The 27,075-nt window shown below is 34.8% G+C and overlaps 1 protein-coding gene across 1 annotated transcript in view; it reads right to left on the minus strand.

The window, feature by feature from the left end:
* THEMIS (thymocyte selection associated) overlaps nt 1–27,075 on the minus strand; it is a 184,463-nt gene that overhangs the window by 128,158 nt on the left and 29,230 nt on the right. Inside the window, exon 2 of the mRNA XM_025925929.2 lies at nt 13,511–13,669. Coding sequence (XP_025781714.2) covers nt 13,511–13,669 — 159 coding nt within the window. The remainder of the gene's footprint in view (nt 1–13,510; nt 13,670–27,075) is intronic.

The raw sequence follows: 27,075 nt of genomic DNA on the forward strand, positions 1-27,075 counted from the left end.
AACTCCTGTTTCCAGTTGTTTAAGGAAATCTCTGTCCAGGCATTAGTTGCCCACCAAGCTAACTGAGCAGAGACTCAGTGGCTCCACATGACAAAGAACACAGACTTCACATATACAGTTCAAAAAAATCACTCAACAACCAGCAATAACAAAACACCCTAAGGAGGGGAGAAAATTCAATTTCTAGAGTTGCCAAATTATATTGTTTAAAATATCCAACTTTCAAAAACAAACTATGAAACAGGCAAAGGAACAAGAAAGTGTGACCCATCCACTAGGGGAAAAAAGCAATCAATAAAAACTATTCTTGAGGAAGCCCGGACATTAGGTTTCCTAGAGAAAGATTCTAAATAAGCTATTTTAAATGCCTTCAAAAAATAAAGAAAACTATGTCTAAAGAACTAAAAAGGAAGTATTAAAATGAAGTCTTACCAAATAGGGAATATAAATCAAAATTTAAGATGGTCAGTTGAGATTATTCATTCTGAGAAACAAAAATAAAAAAGTACAAAAAGAAATTAACAGAGTCTCAAAGACATAGGGACAGCATCAAGCATATAAATATGTGAATAATGTGTGTTCCAGAAGAAGAAGAGAAAGACATCAAAAGACTATTTAAAGAAATAATGACCAAAACCCCCAAAATTTGATGAAAAACATTAATCTACACATTCAAAAACTCAACACATTCCAAATAGGATAAACTTGAAGCTTCATGTCATTCTGATCAAGCTATTGAAAACCAAAGACAAATAGAGAATTTTGGAAACAGCAGAAGAGAAAAGACTCATCAAGTATATGGATTTTTTCAATAAGATTAAAAGTTAATTTCTACTCTGAAACCATGAAGGCCAGAAATCATTGGGATGACATATTTAAAGTATTGAAAAAAAAAGAACTGTGAACCAATTCTGTATACAGAAAACTTATCCTTTAAAAATGAAAGTTACTCAAAAAATTACAAATAGAAATACCATATGAACCAACATTTCCACTAGTATTTACCCAAAGAAAATTAAAAACACTAATTTGAAAAGATATGTGCAGCCTATGTTTATTGCAGTATCATTGACAATAGCCAAGATATGGAAGCAACCTAAGAGTTCATCAACAGATGAATGGACAAAGCAGATGTCTGTGTGTGTGTGTGTGTGTGTGTGTGTGTGTGTGTGTATGTGTATGAATATTATGCAGCCATAAAGAGAATGAAATTGTGCCATTTGCACAACATGATGTTTGGGCCTAGAGGATATTATGCCAAGTGAAATAAATCAGATTGAGAAAGACAGATACTATATGAGGTAACTCATATGTGGAATCTAAAAAACAAACAAACAAAAAGCAGAATCAGGCCCATAAATACAGAGAACAAACTGATGGTTGCCAGCGCGGACGCGTGTGAGGAGATGGGTAAAATGGGTGAAGCGGAGTGGGAGATACAGGTTTCCAGATATGGAATAAATACATCACAGGAATAAAAGGCACAGCATAAGGAACATAATCAGTGATATTGTAATAGTGTTGTATGACAACAAATGGTACCTACACTTGTGGTGAGCATAGCATAATGTATGAAATTGTGGAGTCACACTACACTGTGCACCAGGAAGTGATGTCACATTGTGTGCTAACTACACTTAAATAAAGAAATAAATAAATAGGAAATTAGGACATCTCCAGATAACAAAAACTGAGAGAATTTATTACTATCAAAACTGCCACACAAGAAATCTTAAAGGGAATCCTTCAGGCTGGAAGGTATAAGACAGTAACTTTATTCTGGGTCAAGAAATAAAAAGTACTAGTAAAAGTAGCTATCAATGTAAAAATAAAATAAAGTTTAAGTGTATTTATTTTCAAATATTTTTCCTATCTAATTTAAAAGGCAATTGCATAAAGAATAATCATAAATCTATGTTGGTGGGCACATAATGTATAAACACATAATTTTCATGATAATAGCAATTAGAAAGATAGGGTAGGGAATAGAACTACAAAGGAGTGTCCAATTTTACATATTATTGAAATTAAATTAGTTAATCCAAACTAGACTGTTATAAATTAAGACATTAATTGTAATCCCTAAGCAACCACTAAAAAAATAACTAAAAAAAAAAAAAAACAAACCAAAACAACAACAACAACAAAAATATATATATAGGAAAAAAACATTGGGCTTCTGGTTTCTGGCCTTGGACATAAAAAGTTTTCAAGCTGCCACTCTGCCCAGCAAAAAAAGCCAAACAAACTGAAAAATCAGCAACTATTCTTGGATTCATTAGAGAAGTGAGGTCAGAGGATAAACCAATGCCTCCAGAATTGAAGAGACAGATAGGCAAGTACAGAGAACTACAACTTACCAGAGAAGAAACCTCGATATGAACCAATACCAGACTAGAAAAATATGAAGTATAATTGCTAGAAGCTCTGAATGGACAAGTCTGAGAGAAAAAGCTCCAGGGTCCCAATCATGGGGAAGCTCTCATAATTTTGTAAGTTCTACCTCTAGGAACTTGACCAGGCTTTCACAGTGAATATCAGAGAAAAATCTCCTAATGCTTCTGGCAGGGGGAGAGGAAAAAAAAATGCAAAATAGTCAGAACATTCTGTTCTTCTTAATAAGGCTTGCCCTTAAGAGACACGATTGGTGTTTTATTAGGACTAACTGACCTGGGGGGAAGGAAAATATACAACTAACACCCCCTCTAGCCTTCCACTTAGAGAAAATATGCAACTAAAACCCACTCCAGTCTTTCTATTTGAGGAAATGGAAATACCCAGATCTAGCCTGTTCTAGGCTTCCACATGTGAGAAGGGCAATACCCAACTCTACTGTAGCCACCCTTTCCCACATAAAGAGTGGGTAACAAGATTGAGAAGCACTTGTGCAGTTCATAGTTCAGAGGCACAGGTCTATAAAAATACTGAGACCTAATCATAGGACCATAGAATGCTTCCCGTCCTACCACACCTTACTGTCACATTACTAAAGTCCTATTAACTATGGTTTCTTTCTATCCAGTACATCATGTCTGGCTATCAAGAAAAAATTATAAAGCATATTAAAAGGCAAAAAAGACAATTGAAGAGACACAGCAAGCTGCAGAGTCAGACTCAGATATGGCAGGGATGTTGGGATAATCAGACCAGGAATTTAAAACAATTATGATTAATATGCTAGGGCCTAAATAGATAATGTAGAAAAGGTGGGCAATGTAAGTAGAAACAGAGAAGCCTAAGAAAGAACCAAAAATAAGTGCTAAAGTTCAAAATCACTATAACAGAAATAAAGAATGTCTTTGATGGGCTCATTAGTAGACTGGACATAGCTGAAGAAAGAATCTCTCAGCTTGAGAATATATTAATACAAACTTCCAAAACATAAAAGCAAAGCAAAAACAAAAACACATAACAGAATATCTAAGTACTGTGGAACAACAAAAGGTGTACCATCTATATAACGGGAATACCAGAAGGAAAAGAAAGAGAAATAAGAACAGAAGAAATATTTGAAGCAATGCCTGAGAATTTCACCAAATTAATGTCACACAACAAACCACAGATCCAGGAAGCTTGGGAAAAATGAAACTGGATAAATGAAAACAAGGAAACAAACAACCCCAACTACATAGGAATATTATATTTAAATTGCAGAAAATCAAAGATAAAGAAAACATCATGAAAGAAACCACAGGAATGAAACTCCTTACGTACAGATGAACAAAGAATTACATCCAAATACTCAGACATCATGCAAGCAAAAGAGTAGAGTGAAATATTTAAAGTGCTAAGAAAGAAAAAATCAACCTAGAATTCTGTACCCTGACAAATTATCCTTCAAATGTGAAGGAGAATTAAGGACTTTCTCAGACAAACGACAACTGGGAATTTGTTGCCAGTAGACCTGCTTTGCAAGAAATGTAAAAAGAAGTTCTTCAGAGAAAAGAAAAATTGTACAGGTCAGAAACTTGGATCTACATAAAGAAAAGAAGAATATCAGAGAAGGAATAAGTGAGGGTAAAATAAAAACTTTTATTTTCTCATTATTAATTGATCTAACAGATAAAAAGCTTATAATAATAATATCAGCAGTGTATTTAATTATGTATGCTTAGGTATAAGTATATGCTTATGTATGCTTATGTATAAGTGAAATGAATCACAGCAATGATACGAGGGACAAGAGGAATGAATTAGGAATATTTTGTTATGATAAAGTATTTACACTACATGTGAAGGAATATATGGTGTTATTTGAAAGTAGACTTGGATTAGTTGTAAATTTATATTGCAAATCATACAGCAAACACTAATAAAAGTTTTAAGTATAATAAGTATAATGGATATGCTAAGAAAGGAGAGAAAATGGAATCATACAAAATGCTCAATTAAACCACAAAAAGCAGAGAATGTATGGAAGACAAAAATAGGAAAAAAGAACAAAGGCAACAAAAAGAAAACAGTAACAAATACTGTAGACATTAATGCAACTATAGTTGACCCTTGAACAATATGGGTTTGAAATGTGCAGGTCCATTTATACACAGATTTTTTTTTTAAGTACAGTACTAAAATATACATTATTTTCCTTGTGATTTTCTTAATAGCAATTTATTTTGTCTAGCTTACTTTATTGTAAGAATACAGTATATAATACATATAACCTACAAAATATGTGTTAGTAAACTATGTTCTTGGTAAGGGTTCCAGCCAACTGTAGGCTATTAGTAGTTAAGTTCTGGCGGAGCCAAAAGGTATATGCAGATTTTCAGCTGTGTGGGGGAATTTTGCTCCTAACCTCTACATTGTTCAAGGGTCACCTGGATAGCAATAATCATTTTTAATGTCAATGGTCTAAATACATCAACTAAGAGACAGAGATTATCAGAGTCAATCAAATGACAAGACCCAACTATATATTTTCTATATGAAATCCATTTTGGGGGCACCTGGGTGGCTCAGTCGGTTGAGTGTCTGATTTCGGCCAGGTCATGATCTCATGGTTCATGAGTTCAAGCCCCGCATTGCACTCTGTGCTGACAACTCAGAGCCTGGAGCCTGCTTCAGATTCTGTGTCTCCCTCTCTCTGCTCCTCCCCAACTTGTGCTCTGTCTCTCTCTCTCTCTCAAAAAATGAATAAACATTAAAAAAAAATTAAAGGGGCGCCTGGGTGGCGCAGTCGGTTAAGCGTCCGACTTCAGCCAGGTCACGATCTCGCGGTCCGTGAGTTCGAGCCCCGCGTCGGGCTCTGGGCTGATGGCTCGGAGCCTGGAGCCTGTTTCCGATTCTGTGTCTCCCTCTCTCTCTCTGCCCCTCCCCTGTTCACGCTCTGTCTCTCTCTGTCCCAAAAATAAATAAAAAACGTTGAAAAAAAAAATTAAAAAAAAAAAATTAAAAAAAAGAAATCCATTTTAAATATAAAGACACATACAGATTAAAGTAAAGAGACAAAGATATACCATGGTAACACTAATCCAAAGAAAGCTGGAGTACCTATATTAATTTCAGACAGAGCAGACTTCAGAGCAAGAAAAGTTATCAGGAATAAAGAGGGGCATTGTATAATGATAAAAAGTCACTACTCCAAGAAGACATAACAATCCTTAATGTGTATATGCCTGTGCAAAAAAAGTGTCAAAATGTGTGAAGCAAAAACTAGGAAAACTACATGCAAAAATAGATTAATCTAATTCATAGTTGGCAACTTTAACACCCTTATATTAGAAATGGATAAATCCAACAGGTAGAAAAAAGTAAGGACACAGTTGAGCTCAACAGCACCATCAATCAGTGGATACAACTGACATCTATAGGCACTTATCCAACAGCAAATTACACATTCCTTTCCATCTCACATGAAACATTCACAAATATAGACCACATTCTGGGCAATAAAACATCTTGACAAATTTCTAAAAATAGAATCATACAACAGATGCTCTGAAACCAGAGTGGATTAAAATAGAATCAATAACAGAAAGATAACTACGCCCACCCCCGTAATAAATAACACTTGGCAGGGGGCGCCTGGGTGGCTCAGTCGGTTAAGCGTCCAACTTCAGCTCAGGTCATGATCTCACCGTCTGTGAGTTCGAGCCCCACGTCGGGCTCTGTGCTGACAGCTCAGAGCCTGGAGCCTGTTTCAGATTCTGTGTCTCCCTCGCTCTCTGCCCCTCCCCTGTTCATGCTCTGTCTCTCTCTGTCTCAAAAATAAATAAATGTTAAAAAAAATTTTTTTTTTTAAAATAACACTTGGGGTCAAAGAAAACAATTCTCAAGAGAAATTTTAAAATATTTTTAACTAAATAAAAATGAAAATAACAACTTACCAACTTTGACATGAAGTGAAAGTACTGCTTAGAGGAAGACTGAATTAAATGAATATACTAGAAAAGAGGAAAGATCTAAAAATCAGTCTCTAAGCTTCCACCTTAGAAAACTGGAAGAAAGAAAAACAAATTAAACCCAATTAAGCAGGAGAAAAGAAATAATAAAAGTTATAGGAAAAATCAATTAAGATGGAAAAGAAGAAATCAATAGGAAAAAAATCAACAAAAATACAAGCTTTTTCTTTGGAAATGTCAATAAAATAGATAAGTCTCTAGCCAGGTTAAAAAAAGAAAGAAAGAAAAGATACAAATTACTAAAGTCAGAAATGAAAGAGAAGACATCATGGACATTAAAAGGATAATAAAATAATATTATGATCAACAACTCCATGCCCCAAATTTGATAACCTACATGAAATGGACCAATTCCTTGAAAGACACAATCAACCAAAACTCACACAAGAAGAAACAGACAATTTAAATGGCCTATGTCTATTAGTGAAAGTGAATCAATAATTAATAACCTCCCCAAACAGAAAGCACCAGGACTAAACAGGTTCAATGGTGAATTCTACCAAACATTTAAAGAAAGAAGTCATAACAATTCTTCACAACATCTTTAGAAGACAGAAGTAAAGGGAATACTCCCTACTTCATTCTTTGAAACCAGCACTACTCTAGTATCAAAACCGGGAGAAGATATAAGAAAAAAACTACATATCAATATTTCTCATAAATATAGATGCAAAATCTTCAACAAAATATTAGAAAATCAAACCCAACAATTTATAAAAAGAATTATACACCACAATCAAGTGGGATTTATCCTTTTATGCAAAGATGGTTCAACAGCTGAGAGACAATTAATGTAATCCATTACATTATTAGGCTAAGAAGAATATCATATGATCATATCAATAGATGCCAAAAGAAAGTGACAAAAGCCAACATCCATTCAATGTAAAAAGAAAAAAACAACAACAACAAAAACTCTAAGTAAATTAGAAATGGAGCAAAACTCCCTCAACTCAATAAAGAAAATCTAAAAAAAGCCCAAACCTACTGATAACATAATACTTAAGAAACTAGCTTTCCCACTAAGATCAGGAACAAGGCTAGGATGTCCCTTCTCTCCACTCCTTTTCAACATTGTACCAGAAGTCCTAGCTAATGCAATAAGACAAGGGAAGGAAATAAAAGGTGTATTGATTGGGAAGAACAAAAAAAACTATGTTCACAGATAATATGATTGTCTATATATAAAATCTGAAAGAAAAGACCAAATTAATAACTGAGTGTAGCAAGATTGTAGGATAACAAGTTAATATGCAAAAACCAATCACTTTCTTATATACTAGTAATGAACAAGTGGATTTTAAAATAAAAACAGTTAGGGGCGCCTGGGTGGCTCGGTCGGTTAAGCGTCCGACTTCGGCTCAGGTCATGATCTCACGGTTCCTGGGTTCGAGCCCCGCGTCGGGCTCTGTGCTGACAGCTCAGAGCCTGGAGCCTGTTTCAGATTCTGTGTCTCCCTCTTTCTCTGCCCCTCCCCTGCTCATGCTCCGTCTCTCTCTGTCTCAAAAATAAATAAACATTAAAAAAAAAAAAAAAAAAAACAGAGGCCCCAGGGTGGCTCAGTTGGTTAAGCATCTGCCTATTGACTCCAGTTCAGGTCATGATCTCACAGTTTGTGAGTTTGAGCCCTGTGTCTGCGCTGTCAACACAGAGCCTGCTTGATATTCTCTGTCTCCCTATTTCTCCCTGCCCCTCCCCTGTTCATTCTCTCTCTCTCTCTCTCCCTCTCTCTCTCTCTCTCTCTCTCAAAAATAAATAAACATTAAACAATAAATATAAAATTAAATTAAATAAGTAAAATAAAATAAATACACTCAAACAATGCTTGACAAAGGAGTAAAAGCAGTACAATGCAGTAAAGAAATGTTTTTCGTTAAATGGTGCTGGAACAACTGGACATCCCAATGGAAAAAAAAAATCTGGACACAGATCTTACACCGTTCACACACAAAAAAATTCAACATGGATCATAAACCTAAACGTAAAATGCAAATCTATAAAACTTTGAGGAAATCAGGGCACCTGGGTGGATCAATTGGTTAAGCATTTGACTCTTGATATCAGCTCAGGTCATGATCTCATGGTTCATGGGTATGAGCCCAGCATCAGGCTCTGTACTGACAGTGTGGAACCTGCTTGGGATTCTCTCCCTCTCGCTGTCTCTCTGCCCTTCCCCTGCTCTCTCTCTCTCTGTCTCTGTCTCTCTCTCTCAAAATAAATGAACTTTGAAAAATTTTTTAAAAAAACAAAACTTTGAGAAAATCTAGGTGACCTTGAATTTGATGATGACTTTTTAGTTATGACACCAAAGACAATCTAGCAAAGAAATAACTAGCAAGCCAGGCTCCTGTTTTTTTTAAAAACAGTTCTTCTCTGTAATTGATGCTGCCAAAAGAATGAGAAGACAAGCCACAAAATGGAAGAAAATATCTGAAAAAGGACTTGTATCCAAAAACTCTTAAAACTCAACAATAAGGAAACAAAAAGCCTGATTTAAAAAGTGGGCAAAACTCTGAACAGACATTTCACACAAGAATATATACAGATGGCAAATAAGCATGTGAAAAGATGCTCCACATCATATGTAATTAAGGAATTGAGAATTAAAACAATGATGAGATATCAAAGGTATACACACACACACACACACACACACACACACACACACACCAGAATAGCCAAAATTCAAAACATTGACCACACAAAATACTGATGAGGATGTGCAACACCAGAAACTCCCGTTCACTGCTGGTGGAAATGCAAGATGGTATAGCCATTTCAGAAGACAGTTGGCAGGTTTTTTTTTTAAACTAAATATATTCTTACCATATGGTCCAGCAATTATGTTTCTAGGTACTTAACCAAACAAGCTGAAAACTTATCCATGCAATCACCTCCGCATGAATGTTATAGCAGCCTTATTTATAATTGCCAAAACTAAAAACAACCAAGTTGTTCTTCAGTAGGTAAATAGCTAAATAAATTGTGGCACATCTAGACAATGAAATATTCAGCATTAAAAAGAAATGAGCTATAAACCACAAAAATATTTTATGGTATTTTGATATTGGGGAAGCCATGCGTATTTGGAGGCAGCTGTCATATGAAAAATCTCTGTACCTTCTGCTCAGTTTTGCTATGAACCTAAAACTCCTGTATAAAATAGAGTTTTAATTAAAAAAAAAGGGTGGGGGAGATAAAATGGTGCACTAAAGGGGTGCCTGTTTGGCTTAGTTGCTAGAGTGTGTGACTCTTCATCTCAGGGTTGTGGGTTCAAGCCCCACATTAAGTGTAGAGGTGACTTAAAAAACTAAAATCTTTAAAAAAAGGTACATTAGAAAACATCTATTTAACAAAAAACACAAAAAGCCTCAGACACATGGAAAACAAATAGCAAAATGGTAGATGTAAGTCCTACTTTATCAGTAATTACATTAAGTATAAATGGATTTAACATTCCAATTAAAAGGCAGAGATTGGCAGAACAGATTAAAAACATCATCTAACTGTTTGCTGCCCATAAGAAACATACTTTAAATTCAGAGACACAAATGGTCTGAAAGTTAAGGAATATAATATAGATCATATAAATAGTAACCAAAAGAGAACTGTAGTAACCACATTAACATCAGATAAAAACAAACTTTGGAACAAAAATTTTACTAGAGACAAAGAAGAATACTATATAATAATAAAAGTGTCACTTCATCAAGAAGAATAACAATTATAAGCACATATACACCTAACATCATAGCCCCAGAATACATGAAGCAAAAGTTGACAGTAATAGTTGAAAACTTCAAGAGTAGTTGGAACTTTCAATAATAGAAACATCTAGGCAGAAGATTCTTAAGGAAATAGAAGACTTGAACAGCACTACAGACCAACAGTTATCTGTAGAGCACTCCACTGAACAGCAAAATACTCCTTCTCAAGTGCACATGCAACCTTCTCCAGGGTAGGCCATGTGTTAAGCCATAAAACAAGCCTCAAAAAATTTAAGAGGATTGAAACCACAGAAAGTATGTCTTCTGACCACAATAGAATGCAATTAGAAATCAACAACAAAAGGAAATTTAGGAAATTGCCAAATAAGAAAGGATGTTTAAAATATATATTAAAATACTTTCTGAGTTTAATTTCTGAGAGTTTAAATTGAGTTTTAAATAGAGTACAAACAAAGAGATGTTTCTATTGAAATTAATTTAAAAAATATTAGTGGCCTTAATTTCTCTTTCTCCCTAGAGCTGATATACCAAAAATACTCCTATATCTGTGATCCCTTTCATCATCAGCTAGGAGTCCTCTTTAAAAGAAAGTATATCATCATCAATCACTTTACCTTTCCATTTTAGCCCTGATTGTTACATTAAAGCTAGTTTTTTAAATAAATATTTTTTTAGAAACTTAAAAAAAAAATTAACATTTATTTTTGAGAGAGACAGACAGACAGAGAGTGAGTGGGGAAGGGGCAAAAGAGAGGGAGACACAGAATTTGAAGCAGGTTGCAGGCTCCGAGCTGTTAGTACATGGGCACAACGTGGGGCTTGAACCCATGAACCATGAGATCATGACCTGAGCTGAAGTCTGATGCTTAACTGACTGAGCTACCCCTGCGCCCCTGTAGGTAAATATTTTTAATTGTTGCTCAGTTGATGCAAGCCTATCATATAAACTGAAAACTCAAAAAGATATTCTAAATAGCAACTCCCCAAATTAAACTCTTAATCAAAAGGTAAGTGATTTTGTGGGAAATCAGCTCTGTAGATATTGGATTTGCCAATCTCTATAATCATGTAAGCTAATTACCTATCATAAATATTACATTTAAATATAATAAATAATAATATATAAAATATATATATTCCCAAAAATTAGGTGTTTTCACTACTCTAATAAGAAACAATCTTTCTACTAGAAAGTCACTATAACTTACTAAATATACATCTTCTCCTAAACACTGTGGGGATTATACCAATAAAGAGATTCAGATTCTGTTGTCAGCAATGTTGTAATCTACGAAGCAGTTGGTTCTCATAAGACAAGCACACAAATAATTTCAATTACATTCAAAATGTGATAAATGCAATGATTAAGGCATGAAAGAGTAAAGTGATTCAAAAAGGAAATTATTACATCCAATTAGAATACTTAGGAAAAACTTCTTATAAAGCAATGGTTGGCAACCTTAACTGCTCATTATTATCACCCTGGTAGCTTTAGGAAACTCTGGTAACCAGACTTCACTACAGACTATCAGAATATCTCAGGGAAGTGGTCTGAGCATCAGAATATTTTAAATCTCCCTAGGTGATTGCAATGTGCAGCCAAGTTAGAGGACCATTGTTATAAAGGATGGGGGTAGGAAGGAGTAAATAGAACTGAATGATGGGTAAGATTTCAGTTGAAAGGAAGAAGATACTGGAGAACGCGGAAGAATCTTCTCCCCATATGGCTGATTATTTTCAGTTTTCAAATCAGAGCCCAAGTATAATATTCTTTCAAATGCTCTGAAAAACTTCACTCCACTGATGATAGTAATAATAATGGTAATAAAAGCTGACACATTTTTATAGCCCTTGCTATATGACAAGTATCATTCTAAGCACTTTAAATATATTTCAAAATTTAATCTTCCCTCAAACACTAGGAGATAGAATTGTTATTCCCATTTTTCATGAGAGGAGGGTAAATAACTTGGCAAGGTTATACAGCTAACAAGTGGCAGAACTAGAATTCAGATATAATGACTTCAAAACCCATGTTGAAACATGGCCAACAGGAGCTAGATGTTCCTTATCAAGACTCTCATGGAATCCAGGCATATTTCAATCACACCATGAATCACATCATATTGCAAATGTTTACTAGATTTCTCTCCTCAGCTCATCATTTATTCATTCATTCATGCATTCAATAAACAACTACTGGAAATGTGCTTGGTACTAGATATACAAAGTCATATATGTGATATTTTATCTGTCCTGAAGTTTTAGTCTAGAGGAGCATTCAGCAAACTACAGTTCACAGGCCAAACTCTGCTGGACATCTGTTTTTATAAATATATTTTTTATTGAACCACAGCATGTCCATTGGTTTATATATCACCTATAGCTTCTTTCATGTTACAGGATCAGAGTGCAATAGTTGTGAGGGAGACCATCTGGTGGCAAAGTCTAAAATATTTACTATCTGTTTTCTTATAAAAAAAAAAAAACTTTTGCCAACCCCTGGTCTAGAGAATAAGGCAAATAAGAAAATCATCAACAGGGGCACCTGGGTGGCTTAGCTGGTTGAGCATCCGACTCTTGATTTCAGCTCAGATCATGATACCAGGGATGTAGGACTGAGCCCCAAGTCGAGCTCCATGCTAAGCATGGAGCCTGCTTAAGATTCTCTCTCTCTCTCCCCCTCGCCCCTTCCTCTCTCTTTCTCTAAAATAATGAAAAAAAAAATTTAAGAAAATCATCAATGACTATCCAATAAGGTACATGTTATTGGTGACCAAGATATTATGGGAATATAAAATATATCTAGAGTAAGTTACATATATAATAGAATATTATTCATTATTATGAATATTGGAATAATGGAATAATATTAGGGATGAATATTTTCAGCCCTAATAAAGGATGAAATCTTACCATTTGCAACAACATGGATGGATCTAGAGAGTATAATGCTAAGTGAAATAAGTCAAAGAAAGACAAATACCATGACTTCACTCATACATGGAATTTCAAAAACAAAACAAATGAAACAAAGAAAAAAGACACAAATTAAAAAAAAAAAAAGACTCATTACAGAGAATAACCGATGGTTACCATAGGGGAGGTGGGTGGGAGACTGGATTAAACAGAAGGGGATTAAGAGCACACTTATCAAGATGAGCCCTGAGTAATGTATGGAACTGCTGAGTCACTATATTGTACATCTGAAACTCATATAACACTGTATGGAAAAAAAAATAATTCTAATTTTTTCACCCACTTCCCTAGAGTGAAAAAAAAACAAAAGCTACCACTTTGTATTGTTTTCAATTGTATAGATATATTCATCTATTAACAATAGTTTTACAAATATGAATTCATTGCAATTTACTGTACCTGGAAAATTCATAGGCAGCTCAAATGGTTGCGGACGTTCACAACCCTCAATGTGCTCACAAATTTCAGCTATGATCTTCTTAATTTTGAGACCAATAATTTTAATTACTTCTCCTGTTGATAAACAGCATTCATTTCCAAACATTTCATAAATGGAACCTAAAAAAAAGGAAGAGTTGAAACAGCTTTAAAAAAAAAGAAATAAGGAAGAACAAAGCAAGAGTCTAAAGCCTCATCTAAAGTGTTTTTATTCAGTTCCTCTCCTAGCTACCTACTTACTAAATAGGAATTTAATCAAGCTTGGCAAAATGTACAGCATGTACCAAGAAAAATATTAGATTTTCACTTCATGCACTGGGCAAAGTATAAACAACCTTATTTTTGTTATTATTGTAAATTAGATTTATGGTTTCCTCAGCACCTTTAGCTCATCATTCCAAGGTCAAACTACAAACATGTCTTCCCTCTCTGGGATTTATGATCTATTTTTGCTGGGTCACAGAATTAAGCTCCTGTGAGTCAACAATGATCTAAGTATGTATTACAAACAAGGTTGTATTACAATCCAAGATCCAAAGATAGAAGGTCTGCACAACAGGGCCTTATATTAAGAGCATCCTATCTACTTATTAAACCTGTTTCTCTTCATCCTTGTGAATATAAGATTTTTTGTCCATCTAATCTCTTGATTTTTGACAAGCTGGAAACATCTCTTGATATCTTAATGGCAATAGGGGGCAGACCAGCCCAGATAAACTGAAAAGCTTCACTGTAGTTCAGAATTTCAGTCTCTTTCCTAATAAACCTTTTATCATAGATACTAAAGTTAAGCTTTCCATCCATTTATTTTCCTTTTATCTCCTGATGGAAGGAGAGCGAGCAGTGAAATAACCAGAACATGAACGACAGGAAAGAGAAGAGGCAAAAATGTCTGGATAATCTACCCCAAGTAAAAAGGGAAACAACTCGAAAACTACATCTCTGAGGTATTATTACTTTACATCTGAACAGTAAATGAAAGGCTGATGTAAAAAAAAAAATTACAGAACTGTGGGGATTTAAACATATCAATTTTTCCCTACCTCCAATATGATTTATATCCTCTTTACCATACTAAAATGTGAACAATATGAGTATAAGATTTCAGGTTGGTTGGTTTGCTTTCTGAATTCTTCTTTATTGAATCCCCTCCTCATAGAATCTTACTGATATATGGCAGGCACCGAAAACATTTTTGTAGTATCATTGGTTATCCTAAAAGTTATTAAGAGTGGCTTCCAATCTAGCATTAAACAACTCTGCCACTGTAACAGAATGTCAACAGGGAGCAGGGGGCACACGCGAATTAGAATAATTTAAGGAGATTTTAACAAAGGGGCAATTTACACAGAGGCACAGACAGTTCTGGGCAACGCAAGAAAATAAATATCCTGACCTCACTCTTCTCCCTCCGTCTGATCCTCTGCCAGGGTACCCTTCTTTGGCCAAAGTCAGCCAGAAGCCAGAGGACAAGGAAGCTGCTGATGCCGCCACAGAAGTCAGCCTCCAAGGTAGAAAGTGGAAATGCAAGTCCAGCACACCATCCTTACTGTTCAGTATTTAATGAGGACCATTTTTGCAAATATGCTAGTATATCTGCTCAAGTCCTGAGTATGTACTTTCATAAGTCCCCTTTTTTCTCATACTATTCCCTTACTATGTATGTGTTCACAACGTTCATTAACTCCCAAACATAGTTTGTTAGCTGTCTCAAATCTTTTGTGGAACAATTGGAATATTTTAAAAAAATAATACCAAATATATAGTGGCATCTTCCTCCAATGAACTCAGAACAGCTATTTTTTTATGATCCACATTTGGCACTTAATCATATACTAACATGTTATATCTTCAGTATTTCTCATTCTGTACTTACCTTTTTATGACTTTAGTTTGTATTACTCTCCATTCAAACCTCATGAAAGAAAATGTTGCATAATATTATTGCATAACTACAACACATCCACCACTCTTCCTCATTCATTCAGTAAACTTTAATGAAAACCTACTATGCGTCAGGCATTGTGATTAGTGGTAGGTATCAGAGATAAAATGCATAACCTCTTCCTCCCAAAAAGCACTGCCTTGAAGCAAACAGACAAGTAAGCACACACTACAACATATTATCAGAAAGTTTTAACATAGAAAATACAGCACATTGTGGGAGAATATTGGAAGCATTTAATTAAGCAATTACAAGGTAAAGCGATTAGGGAAGGATTCCTGGAGGAGACAACAGCTAAGCTGAGCTTTAAAGGAAACAACAGAAGATGTTGGAGAGACAGTATTTGAAAAGGCACTGAGATGTGAAAGAGTTTGATACATTCTGGAAATTGTAAGTAGTTTGTTAATGTCTCAAATCTAAAGTAAGGAAGGGTAAGAAAGAAGACTAGAAAAGAAAAGGAAGTCCAGATCATGCAGCATCTTTATGACATTACCAATAAACAAAGAAGTCAAAGTCTAATGCAACCTCAAAGTCAGAGAATCTTAATTTTCAGTTATCTGGGTCCAGGATCTGATATCAATTTGATGAGAGGTCATATGTATCTAGGGGCTTGCTATCCAAAGTGTGGTCTACTGTATCACCTGGGAGCTTGTTAGATTCTTGGCCTGACCCCAGAACTGCTGAATCAGAATCTGCATCTTTAATAAGATCTCCAGATGACACATAAATACATTAATGTTTGGGAAGCTGTGATCTAGGCCACAAATGTATAACTATAAAAAAAAGTTCTGTTCTGAGACTGTTCCAAATTAACCAGAAAGGGAAGGACATGCCATACAAAAGCATTCAGTGACGCTGAGCTGGAGGACATTGTAAATGGGGACAGGGAAAAAGAAAGATTTTTAGTCAGGAAGTGACATGGTAAGATTTTTCTTTGTCACATGAAATAGAACATGAGCTGAAGTCCGTTAGGCTTAATATCGATGCGATGAGTGTCTAATTGTAGATGTAATGTATATCAGACTGCCTTCTCAAAGGTTCCACTGGAATTCAAAATTAAAAGATGAATTTATGCGAGATTATATATCAATTCACAGGACTAGAAGCTAGAGAATTCTACGAGGAGAAAATTCTAAGAGTATTAGTCACCACACAAAAAGGTTTTGACTCTTCAGGTCTCTTTCCAAGAATCTCTCCTTTTGAAAAAAAAAAAAAAAAGTCACTTCTTTCAGTCATACAAGGAAAAGAGCTTCATGCAAATACTAATCTTTTACATTTACCTTTAAATATTTGTGACTTTCAATTTTCTCTAACCAAGAATGCCGTTAATTCATTTTTAATAAAGAAAGTGGTTGCTGACACAAAACACTAAAAAGTTATGTCCATGAAAGGTAGCAAGAACGTATGGCAAATCACAAATCCCTGAAACTTGAAGGGTTCCCGTACTCTATTACCATCAACATAATGTCTCCTAAAATATATTTTTCCTCAGTGAAAATGTAAAATGGTTAATTTTTAAAATAGCCAACTTTCATAATCTCAGAATGAGCACATATAACATATGTAATTGCCTTTTAAAAATTTGCTGAGATATGCCTGAACTATGTGTTTATGTATAATACAGATGTAGATATTAAAATAGTTTTCATTTCATTTTAACCATGACATATATTTTGAATATGCAAATCTCGAATCTATTAAATCTTTATAGACTGATTCTTTCCAAGTCAGAGCATATGTATTCAGGATAATGCCAAACATCAGAGGAAGCTGGAACAAAGCAGCCTGTTTTCAGTGATCAAACATTGCCCCTGAAGGCTGTAATGAAAGAGCCATGTGCCTTTGAAATCACCTTCTCTGTAATGCTACTTTGCTCAATAAAAATGACACATTAATATCCTTTTATGAGCTCATCCCTTATTTGACAATCCATATAAGCAATGCTATGATCACATTGGAACAGCCAAACAATTGGTTCAATAGATTTTCTTCCATTTCGTATACAAAGTTAAAAGCATGTGGCAATCAGGGAGAAGGAAACTTACATTGTTTAGAGGCTATTTTCCCTTTACTCAAGAGGTACCCATTCTCTCCATTCCCTAATTCCTTCCCCTGCCCTACCAGGTCACTCACTCACCCCTTTACCTCATCAGCCTTTCAAAATTCAACAAAACCTAAAGATTCAGCTCATATTCATCATCTTCTTCAAAGTCTTTCTTGATTCTTACACCTAGGTGAGAATTATTCTCTCCTCTGTGCTCTAAAGCAGTTTGCATGTATCTCCATTATAGCCCTTATGTGATTATTATCACAGCCCTTATGCGATTATTATCACAGCCTGCTATTGGGATATTATCTTCTACCCACTGATATTATGTATGTTTTAGAATTTATCATGAGTTCCTAAAGAAGTGATAACTCTTAACTATATTTATACCTACCCTCACATTAAACACAACTAGTAACACAGTTTTTGACACTTAGTAGATCCTTGGTGAATATTAAATTATATATAACTTAGCTTTACTGTAAAATGACAATAAATTATTGTGAATATAGTAGAAAGAATGATTAACCAGCATATCATTTGACATATTTAATATCAAATGTACAAGCATATGTGAGATTAACCAGACAAGGCATAGATGGGTAATTCTACAATATGAATCTCTTACTCGTTAAGTTTCCTATTTTACCATTAAGTTTACCATCTTTATATTGCTGAACCTGAGGGTGGTGCTCATGAAACAATCTGAGACAAGTGTAGAGTTAAAAAATTACATCTGCAAAGTTTGATTGGTATTGTATGACAGTGTATATAGAGCCTTGTCAGATTGGGATTGCCAGTGAAGATGTGTTTTTACTCGTCATAAACAGGTGTGAATATTTTTTCTTTGCTTAAGAATAGTGCAAATTACCAAGAAGAAGCTTTCCCACAAAGGAAACATGTAGGTATGAAAAAAATTTATTAGCAATGCCGTACTTGGTGGTTAAGGCATTCATTGTAGTGATAAATTCAATTTTCTAAATGAAACTCTACATAGTGTACCATAGGCTTAAAGCTTGAAGTGGCCTATGGCTGTAACAGACATTTACATGGCCAGTCTTCCGTAAAAAGACCATCTCCATCCCCTGTAAAGCAGAGACAAAGTTATTCCCACTATATGAAGAATATGCCTAAAAATAGATAGATGAACATCATATTGGAACGCAGCGTGGAAATAAGTAGGCATGAAACAACAAGCTTGCAGCTTTACTAGGGTTGGATACTACCAGTTGACACTGGATATACCACAGAAATGTATATAAATTTGAACACTGATAGGAAATGATCTCGAAAGGTCATACAGACTCTCTTACCCTACTGCCAAAATATCAACATAAAGAGGGCAAAACTTTGGCATCAGGTAGTAAGAAAAATGATGGCCACACTAAGAAAAATTAAGGTGTAATGTCTCATCTCTATAAATATGGGGTTCTTGTGAGATGGGCATGTAAGTGTTATCCAGGAAGTTCAAGGTTAATGACAGGAATATGCTAGAAACTGTAGTGAATATCGGTGAGTCTCTAGAAGTATAAACAGGGAGCCAAACTACAGAAGGAGCCCAAGTGTCCATTGATTGATGAATGGATAAAGAAGATGTGGTATACATTAAAATGGAATATTACCCAGCCATCAAAAAGAATGAAATCTTGCCATTTGCAACAGTGTGTATGGAGCTAAAGTGTATTATGCTAAGTGAAATAAGTCAGCTGGAGAATGAAAAATACCATATGATTTCACTCATATGTGTAATTTGGGAAACAAAACAGATGAACATATGGGAACAAAAAAAAAAGAGAGAGAGAAAACATAAGAGGCTTTTAATGATATAGAATAAACTGAAGGTTGATGGAGGGAGGTGGGTGGGGTATGGGCTAAATGGGTGATGGGTATTATGGAGGGCAGTTGTTATGATAAGCACTGGGTGTTATAAGTAAGTGATGAATTACTAAATGTTACTCCCGAAACCAATATTGCACTATATGTTAACTGACTAGAACTTAAAAATTTGGCTGAAAGAAAAAGAGAAAGAAAAAGTATTAACACAGAAAAGCAATGAAGGCCACAATAGGTTGGAAAGGTTGAAGTCTGAGAACCAATATAGCAGATTAAAATAGTAGTGAGGCCAGAAACCAGAAAACGCCCACTTTTTAACCACTCTATGTGATGTGTGTAACATTTAAATAACTAAGTTTTAGTGGCTAAAGAACAAAAATTCATAGTTTTCTATGTTAGCTAAAAACTTGATGTTTCATGGCAGAACCAATTAAATAGGTTCAATAAATCTATAATGAGTCTGCAAATTGGTATTAAGTCATCATTGTGGTTCTTTGTGTTCACAATTATCAGAGCAAAAGGATTTGGGATGTGTATGTATGAAATGAATATCCATCTCTCCTACACATCTATGAAACATTTTCCTATGATGATGGAAGAAGTCAGTGGTTCTATATCTTCTGACACTACTACTGATCAAATATTCCCCACATTTTACCCAAGTTTTAACCCTCAAAATAATATCATAAATAGTATTATAATTTTTTATATGAACAATGTTGCACTGGAAATTGGTTTATTATTGTAGGAAGACCTTGGTTTCAAGTACATTTTACATACTTTAATATAATTGCTTATGTTTTATACCCTAAATATTAAATAAAGGTACTATAGACTTCTAAGCCATTTAAAATAATAAACCTGTTCTCTTCATCTCATTTAATGAATATAAATATGCTGATTGAATAGATTATACATGGGCTCCAATGCACTGTAATGTGTTCATTCAATGCATAAAAATTAAGCTCTACTGTATTATAAATTTTCCTTAAGTTCATTAGCATTGAACACTTCATTAAGTATTCTGCCTATGAAATATGGTTGAGAAATTGAGAATAAAGTTTTAGAAACTTTTGTAAGAATTTTGAAGCTATTTTGTGCTCACCGAATTAAATAATAAAAGATATGCCTGTATTTTGTATGTCTTTGTTTTTTAATTTTATTTTTATAATAATTCATTTATATTGCATTTTATTGTAATAAGTACCAGCCCATAATGGACTGGGAAAACAAGAGAAATTGGTCCTTCAACACAGCCAGTTGATTCTAAACCATTAAGTACACATGTATGACCAAAGTCAATGAAGGGAACCAGGATACAGTCTCAGGAAGTTAGAAAGAGTGAAATCTGAACACACTGGGAAAAGGAAAGTTTTAAACGAATACACTAAGTCTTAGCCGGTATTATTAACTCATCTATCTCAATGTCACCAGCAGCCTGAGTGCCCTGGCTAAAAAACACAGGAATTTTAATCAACTTGACAGTAATAGTTCTAATTGAAAATTATTACATTGGCATTCTAATTTGTACATTATACTCCTCTGATTGTACAAGGCAATGCTTGAACCTAATTGACCCTGGATTCTTTGAGTTTTTGGACCTACACAGCTAAGATCCAAAGCCATGAGCAGGTGAAGTCCCCTAGGAGATGAATTCCATGAGTTCTAACTAGAGTGCCAAGTATTCTGCATGAGAGAGATGACAAATATCTAGACTATATTCTACCATTTCCTCTCCCAGCACTAATCCCAATGGCACATGTCCAGCTGAATCCCAACCAGGCCTAATAATCAACTTCAACATGAAGTTCCAGGTGACCATCCATCAACTGAAGGTGGCATAACAGGTATGAAATATTTCCAGCCCAGTCCTGCACTATGACTTATCCTGTTTTAAGCCCCCTTGGCTGATATTTATTTATTTATTTATTTATTTATTTATTTATTTATATTTTTAAACATTTTTAATCCTCATATTGAGCTAATTTACTCCCAAAGGCTTAGTTATAAGAAATCTGGCAGAAGAATATAGACTCCCAGAATCTACCATTTTTTTCCAGGCCATCTCTCTGAATTGAGGCATAAAACACTTAACTTGATAACAATCACAACTTCATATAGCTGGATGGCAGCCATAGGATGAGTTTCAATTTCATTTACATCTCTAAGCACAGTGCTGTTAATTCTAACGATCTCTTGAATCATTACGTTTCAGTGTCAAACAGGAGCTTAAATACCATCTAATCCTACCTACATTACTACAATGACTGAGTCTCTATACAGCATATCTACCAAGCAGTTGTCCAAACTATATTTGAACACTTTCAGTGATTGATTCCAATTATTTCAAAGTAAATTACTCCACTTTTGAGCAATTCTCACTGTTAAGAACCTCCACATTTTATTAAGTGCAATATGTGTTCCTATAGGATATACACATTAGAACTATTTTTAGCCACTGGAATCATACAGAAAACAACCATTTAATTCTTCTTGATGGCAGCCTTAAAATGTTTGAAGATAGCTGTCACAGTTACCCTTTCTAACAAATCAATCCGTGAAACAACTGAAATATGTTCAGGGCCACTCCTTACAGCATAGGTTGCCCCATTATAAAACTATTTATAGTGCAACTTACATGAATGTGAATGGCATTCTCTGAGTTGTATAACATGGTATCATGCTTCTCAAAAAGTGTGCCCTTGAGTGTTTCAGGGAGGGTTAATAGTGCCTACTGAGGAGGGCTTTCTTCTTCTTCTTTTTCTTCTTCTTCTTCTTTTTCTTCTTCTTCTTCTACTACTACTACTACTACTTCTACTTCTTCTTTTTAAGTTTATTTATTGAGAGAGAGAGAGAGGGCATGAGCGAGCATGAGTGGGGGAGGGGCAGAGAGAAAGAGAATCCCAAGCAGGCTCTGAACTCAGCGCAGAGTCCAGCACGGGGCTAGAACTCATGAACTGAGAGATCATGACCTGAGCCGAAATCTAGGTGGACGTTTAACCAACTAAGCCACCTGGGCGCCCCTCAAAGGTTTCTTGCCATGAAACTAAAAATCTTTGAATGAGGAATAAGGCAGCCATTTCACACTAGCAATATTTGGCTCTGCCATCCAGTGAGTCAGTAATTTTTATAGAAGATAAAGTAAAAATGTCCTAAGGCTAAGTAGTAAGTTTAAGGAAATAATATGCCATCAGTAACTGGATTCTTCTTCTGCATTTCTCCCACCATTAAAGCCAAGACATGAAGTTTATTTTCCCAGTCAAGGAGAGAGCTTTAGTCATTATTTAGTTCTGAGATTCAAAGAATTTGTCAATACTTGGGGAAATAATAATCCTGAAAAAATAGACTTTATTAGAAGGGGAAACTGTTTTTTTCGCAACTGCCAAAATCTTTTTATGTGAATGTAAGAATCTAATAATGGAATATTATCATATAGTAGATTGTAGATGGGCGGGGGGCACTCAGTGCATGACATAAAGGAATTGCCTGTCCACTTGCAAAAGAATTAGTATTTTTTGTATTTGCAAAGATGAAAAAAAACAATATGTTATTTTTTACTCCCAAAATTTGTTCTTTGTGCCATGCGAGGAAAAAATTAGTTTTGTAAATCAAAGCTTTTGATTTATAAGAGCTGTTCCTTACTGAGAGAAGTAAAAGCCAGGTCCTAAAGAGGAAGGTCATAGAATTTATACTCCAAAGTTAGTTTGTAAAGAGAATAGAGGAATCCCAGACTATCTTTTGGGAGGCCAGCTGGGAAGGAGAGAGGTGAGCTCAATGGAGAGTCATCTTGAAGAAGATTAGTAGGGGAGAGGCACAGAGGCTGCCATAAGTAGCCCTCCCATTGTCCTCCATGATCAACTCCAGGAATCTGTGACTACGGTCTGGGACAAACGACCATTCTAATAAACACTAAATTAACATGAAAAAACAAGCTTAGTTTCTCAGCTCCTCACTTCTGTCTTTCAAAAGCTTCCTTCAATAGCTGCCTGAATGTCCACCCTCAGGTTTGATGATTTACCAGAAGGACTCACAGAATTCAGAAGAGCTGTTATACTTACACTCATAGCTTATTATGAAGAAATGATACAGACCAGCAGGAGACAAGGTTCCAGTTGTCCTTTCCCACTGAAGTCACATGAACAGAATGTAATTCTACCAGCAATGGTGGATGACAACATATATAAATTATTGTCAACCAGGGAAGTTCACTTGAGCCTTGGTGTCCAGGGATTACATTAGAGGTGAGTTACATAGGTGTGGAGTGCCCATATGACTGACCTTAATTACTCAATGTTTAGCAACCCCCTCAGAGGTCAAACTAATACAGCATGGCCCAGAACCCCAGACATAGAAGAAGTGACGTTTACCATAAGTCACATCATGAACATAAGCTATCTAGAGTGGCCCAAGTTCCAAAGTATACACTCGTATCAGGCAAGATATTCAAAAGGAGTCAGTCAAAGGCCAATCCTTTCTTTAGATTGTGCAGAGTTTGAACATCCAAAGTCTGCTGAGTTAACCCTTTAGTATACACCATGTGTCAAGATTTTGTTGAAGCTTGTCAGAAGTTGTCCAAGACTTGTAAAGAGCAAAAACAAATAACAGCTGTCTTTTTAGTGGAGAGCCGAATATCATCTAGCAGACTCTTTAGAAACTGTCTGATTCTATAGAGATATGCAGCTTTGAATATGATTACATTGACTTACAGAAAATTGATAGAGATATAAATGATACTTAGCAATGCAAATGATTATTTACCATTGAAATAAAAATAGATTTTTCCATTATACATACAATTGACCTATGCCTTGTACAAAAGATAACCCTAAACATTGCATATTCAAGGATGATAATTAGGTTTGAATACTGGAAAATTTATTTCAGCATTTCTGACTGTATTTTTGCATGCATGTATGTGCATGCTTGACATGGGTTTAATCTCTCACTGGTTCTCTGATTTAGTGAGTTTAATAAAATCTTTCATGTGTTCATTTTATGTTTATATGGGAGTGATGTTTTTATCTTTGTGAAAAATTTTAGTCTATCAGTCTTACATTAGTTGCATAGGGTTTGCATTCTCTTTTCAATATGTCTACTTGTTTGTAACAGAGTGGGACCCTTGATTCCCAAAAGTGCATTGACAATGTGATAAACAGAATATTCAATGTCTACATTTGGGTGGAAATGTAAAATGTTGAAACTCACTACCCTTACATTTGTAAAGTGTTGTATAGGATTTATACTGCAGATTTCCTTTTCTGTTTTTGTCTGTTTCTTTGTTTGCCTGTTTTCCCTTCCCTGTTTTCTGATTTACTGAAGAATTAAAAAAAAAAATAATTGATACGTAAAGAGAAGATTAAAGATTTGTATTGTCCTCAAAATATATTAAATGTACTCAAGTTCTTCTATCATGTGTAATATTTATTATAAGGCACCTATGCAAAATGTCTATAGTTTATAGTTTTATTCAGTGAATAATTTTTTTAATTTTTATTTTAATTCCAGTTAGTTAATCTACAGCATTATATTAGTTTCACAAGTACAATGTAGTAGTTCAATACTTCCATACATCACCCGGTGCTCATCTTGACAAGTGCACTCCTTAATTTCCATCAACCTATTTGACCCATTCCCCCCACCCTCCTCCTCTCTGCTAACCATCAGTTTGTTCTATATAGTTAAGAGTCTGTGTCTTGATTTGTTTCTCTATTCTTCCCCTTTGCTTATTTGTAAATATTTTAAAATAAACACTGATTAAAATCATTATATAGTTATGTGACTTAATAATATAATTTACTTTTGCAGATCAAATAATTTTTCTTATAAACTTTTTCCCATTAAAACAAGTCTGCAACAGATAAAATTTCAATATCATTTTTAAGAATGATAAATGTTTTTTAATTTTATGTTCAAAAGAGATTGAGAAATTATAAAACATAATAAAATTCTAAAGTTCATTCTACATGTTAAATCACCCAGTTTAAAGAGCTCACCGTCCTCATAATTCTATGAAGTTTTGAAAACAGTGAAAGTTTCATATCTAATTGAGCTGACAGGTATAATATTTAAAGAATTTCCAGTACTCAATCTTATAATCACTAAATATCATCTACCGAGATCCTACACAATTCAGAACACAATACCAGAAACTAAAAATACAAAAAGTCAACCAACCCAGCCAAACAAAAACAAAAGATTATTTTTCTTTGGGAAGTTTACATTTTAGGTAACTGGAAATTGAAGGCACACACAAATGGTAAAGAAAGAAAACAAGTAAACTAGTAGACACTTAGCATTGGCTAAGCCTAATAAAGTTTTTTGATATTTAATAGAACTGATCGTAGCCAAGAAAAAAGGGGATGAGGGTTACTATACTGTAGAAAAGAAAATTTGACTACTTTTTTCAGAAGATGTTCCTTTCTTTTGGGCAGAAAAAACACGAAGAGCTCCTTTAGTTATATAAACCGTTGTTGTTCTGGGAAAATCTCTGAGTCAACCACTGACTTGAAGGCAGCTGTGTTTAGCCAAATGATTTCTCTGTAATATTAATTGATATCTTTGAGCCAAAACTCTTTCTCTACACTGAGAAACAAAATAATGAATGGTTGTGAACCCAACCCAAGAAGCTCAATTCAGCTGCTGAAACAAATCGTAAAACAATAGTTGTTTAACAAACAAACACATATCTATTTCTTTCTTAAGTAACAATTTACTGGTAACTTGTCAGGGTTTATATGATATCTGTATTGGTTCCAGCTTTTTTTGTAACCTCTCATTTCCTCAACATGAGACTTTGTGTTATGTTCTAAGATGTCTGCTCCTGCTCCTATGATCATGTCCAAATTTCAGTTAGTGACAAAGATGAGAAAGAGAGATGGAGAAGAGGAGGAAACATTTCTTTTGTTTTAGTGGCATACAAAAGAAATTTCACACATCAAATACGTTCACAACACACTGGCCAAAACTTAATCAAGCCGCCCAGATAAGCTTCAGGCGAGCTGTGTAGTATCATCTTTAGCTGGGTAGCTGTGGTAACAGCTGAAACCATTACTACAAAAGAAAGAGAGAATAGATATAGTTAGGAGGACAATTAACAGACTCTCATCCAAAAGGTGAGGGAAAGGTATGTATATTTCATGATTTAAATTAAGCTGCACTGTGTCTGTAAATCTTACATTGCAGGGGTGGGGGACATATAGTTTTCTTTGAAATACCAAAGCCAGGAGGTCTGTTGTTGAGGTAAGACTGCAGGATGGAATTTCAGGGCTGATCTTTATCTCTGCCGAAGAGATACAATTATCAAACCCACACACACACAGGCACCAATGCATGCATAAAATTCCTCTATCCATTCATTCTTAGGCATTTAACTAGGTAAAAATCAAAGATAAGAGTGCCACTCTAGGGTCAGGTTCAAATCCAGGATCTGAATTTAATAGATGTATGACTCAGGCAATATCGTCATCTGTAAAATGGAGATAGTACCTCAGTTTCCTTAACTTTAAAATGAGAATATTAATATTACTTTAAATAGTTACTTTGAGGATGAAAGAAGATAATTTTTAATGTTTTTTTAAATTTTTTCTTTTTTTATTTTTGAGACAGAGAGAGACAGAGCATGAGCAGGGGAGGGGCAGAGAGAGAGGGAGATACAGAATCTGAAGCAGGCTCCAGGCTCTGAGCTGTCAGCCCAGAGCCTGA

This window comes from Puma concolor, chromosome B2 (assembly GCF_028749965.1).
Source record: "Puma concolor isolate L17-30 chromosome B2, mPumCon1.1.hap2, whole genome shotgun sequence".
NCBI lineage: Eukaryota > Metazoa > Chordata > Mammalia > Carnivora > Felidae > Puma > Puma concolor.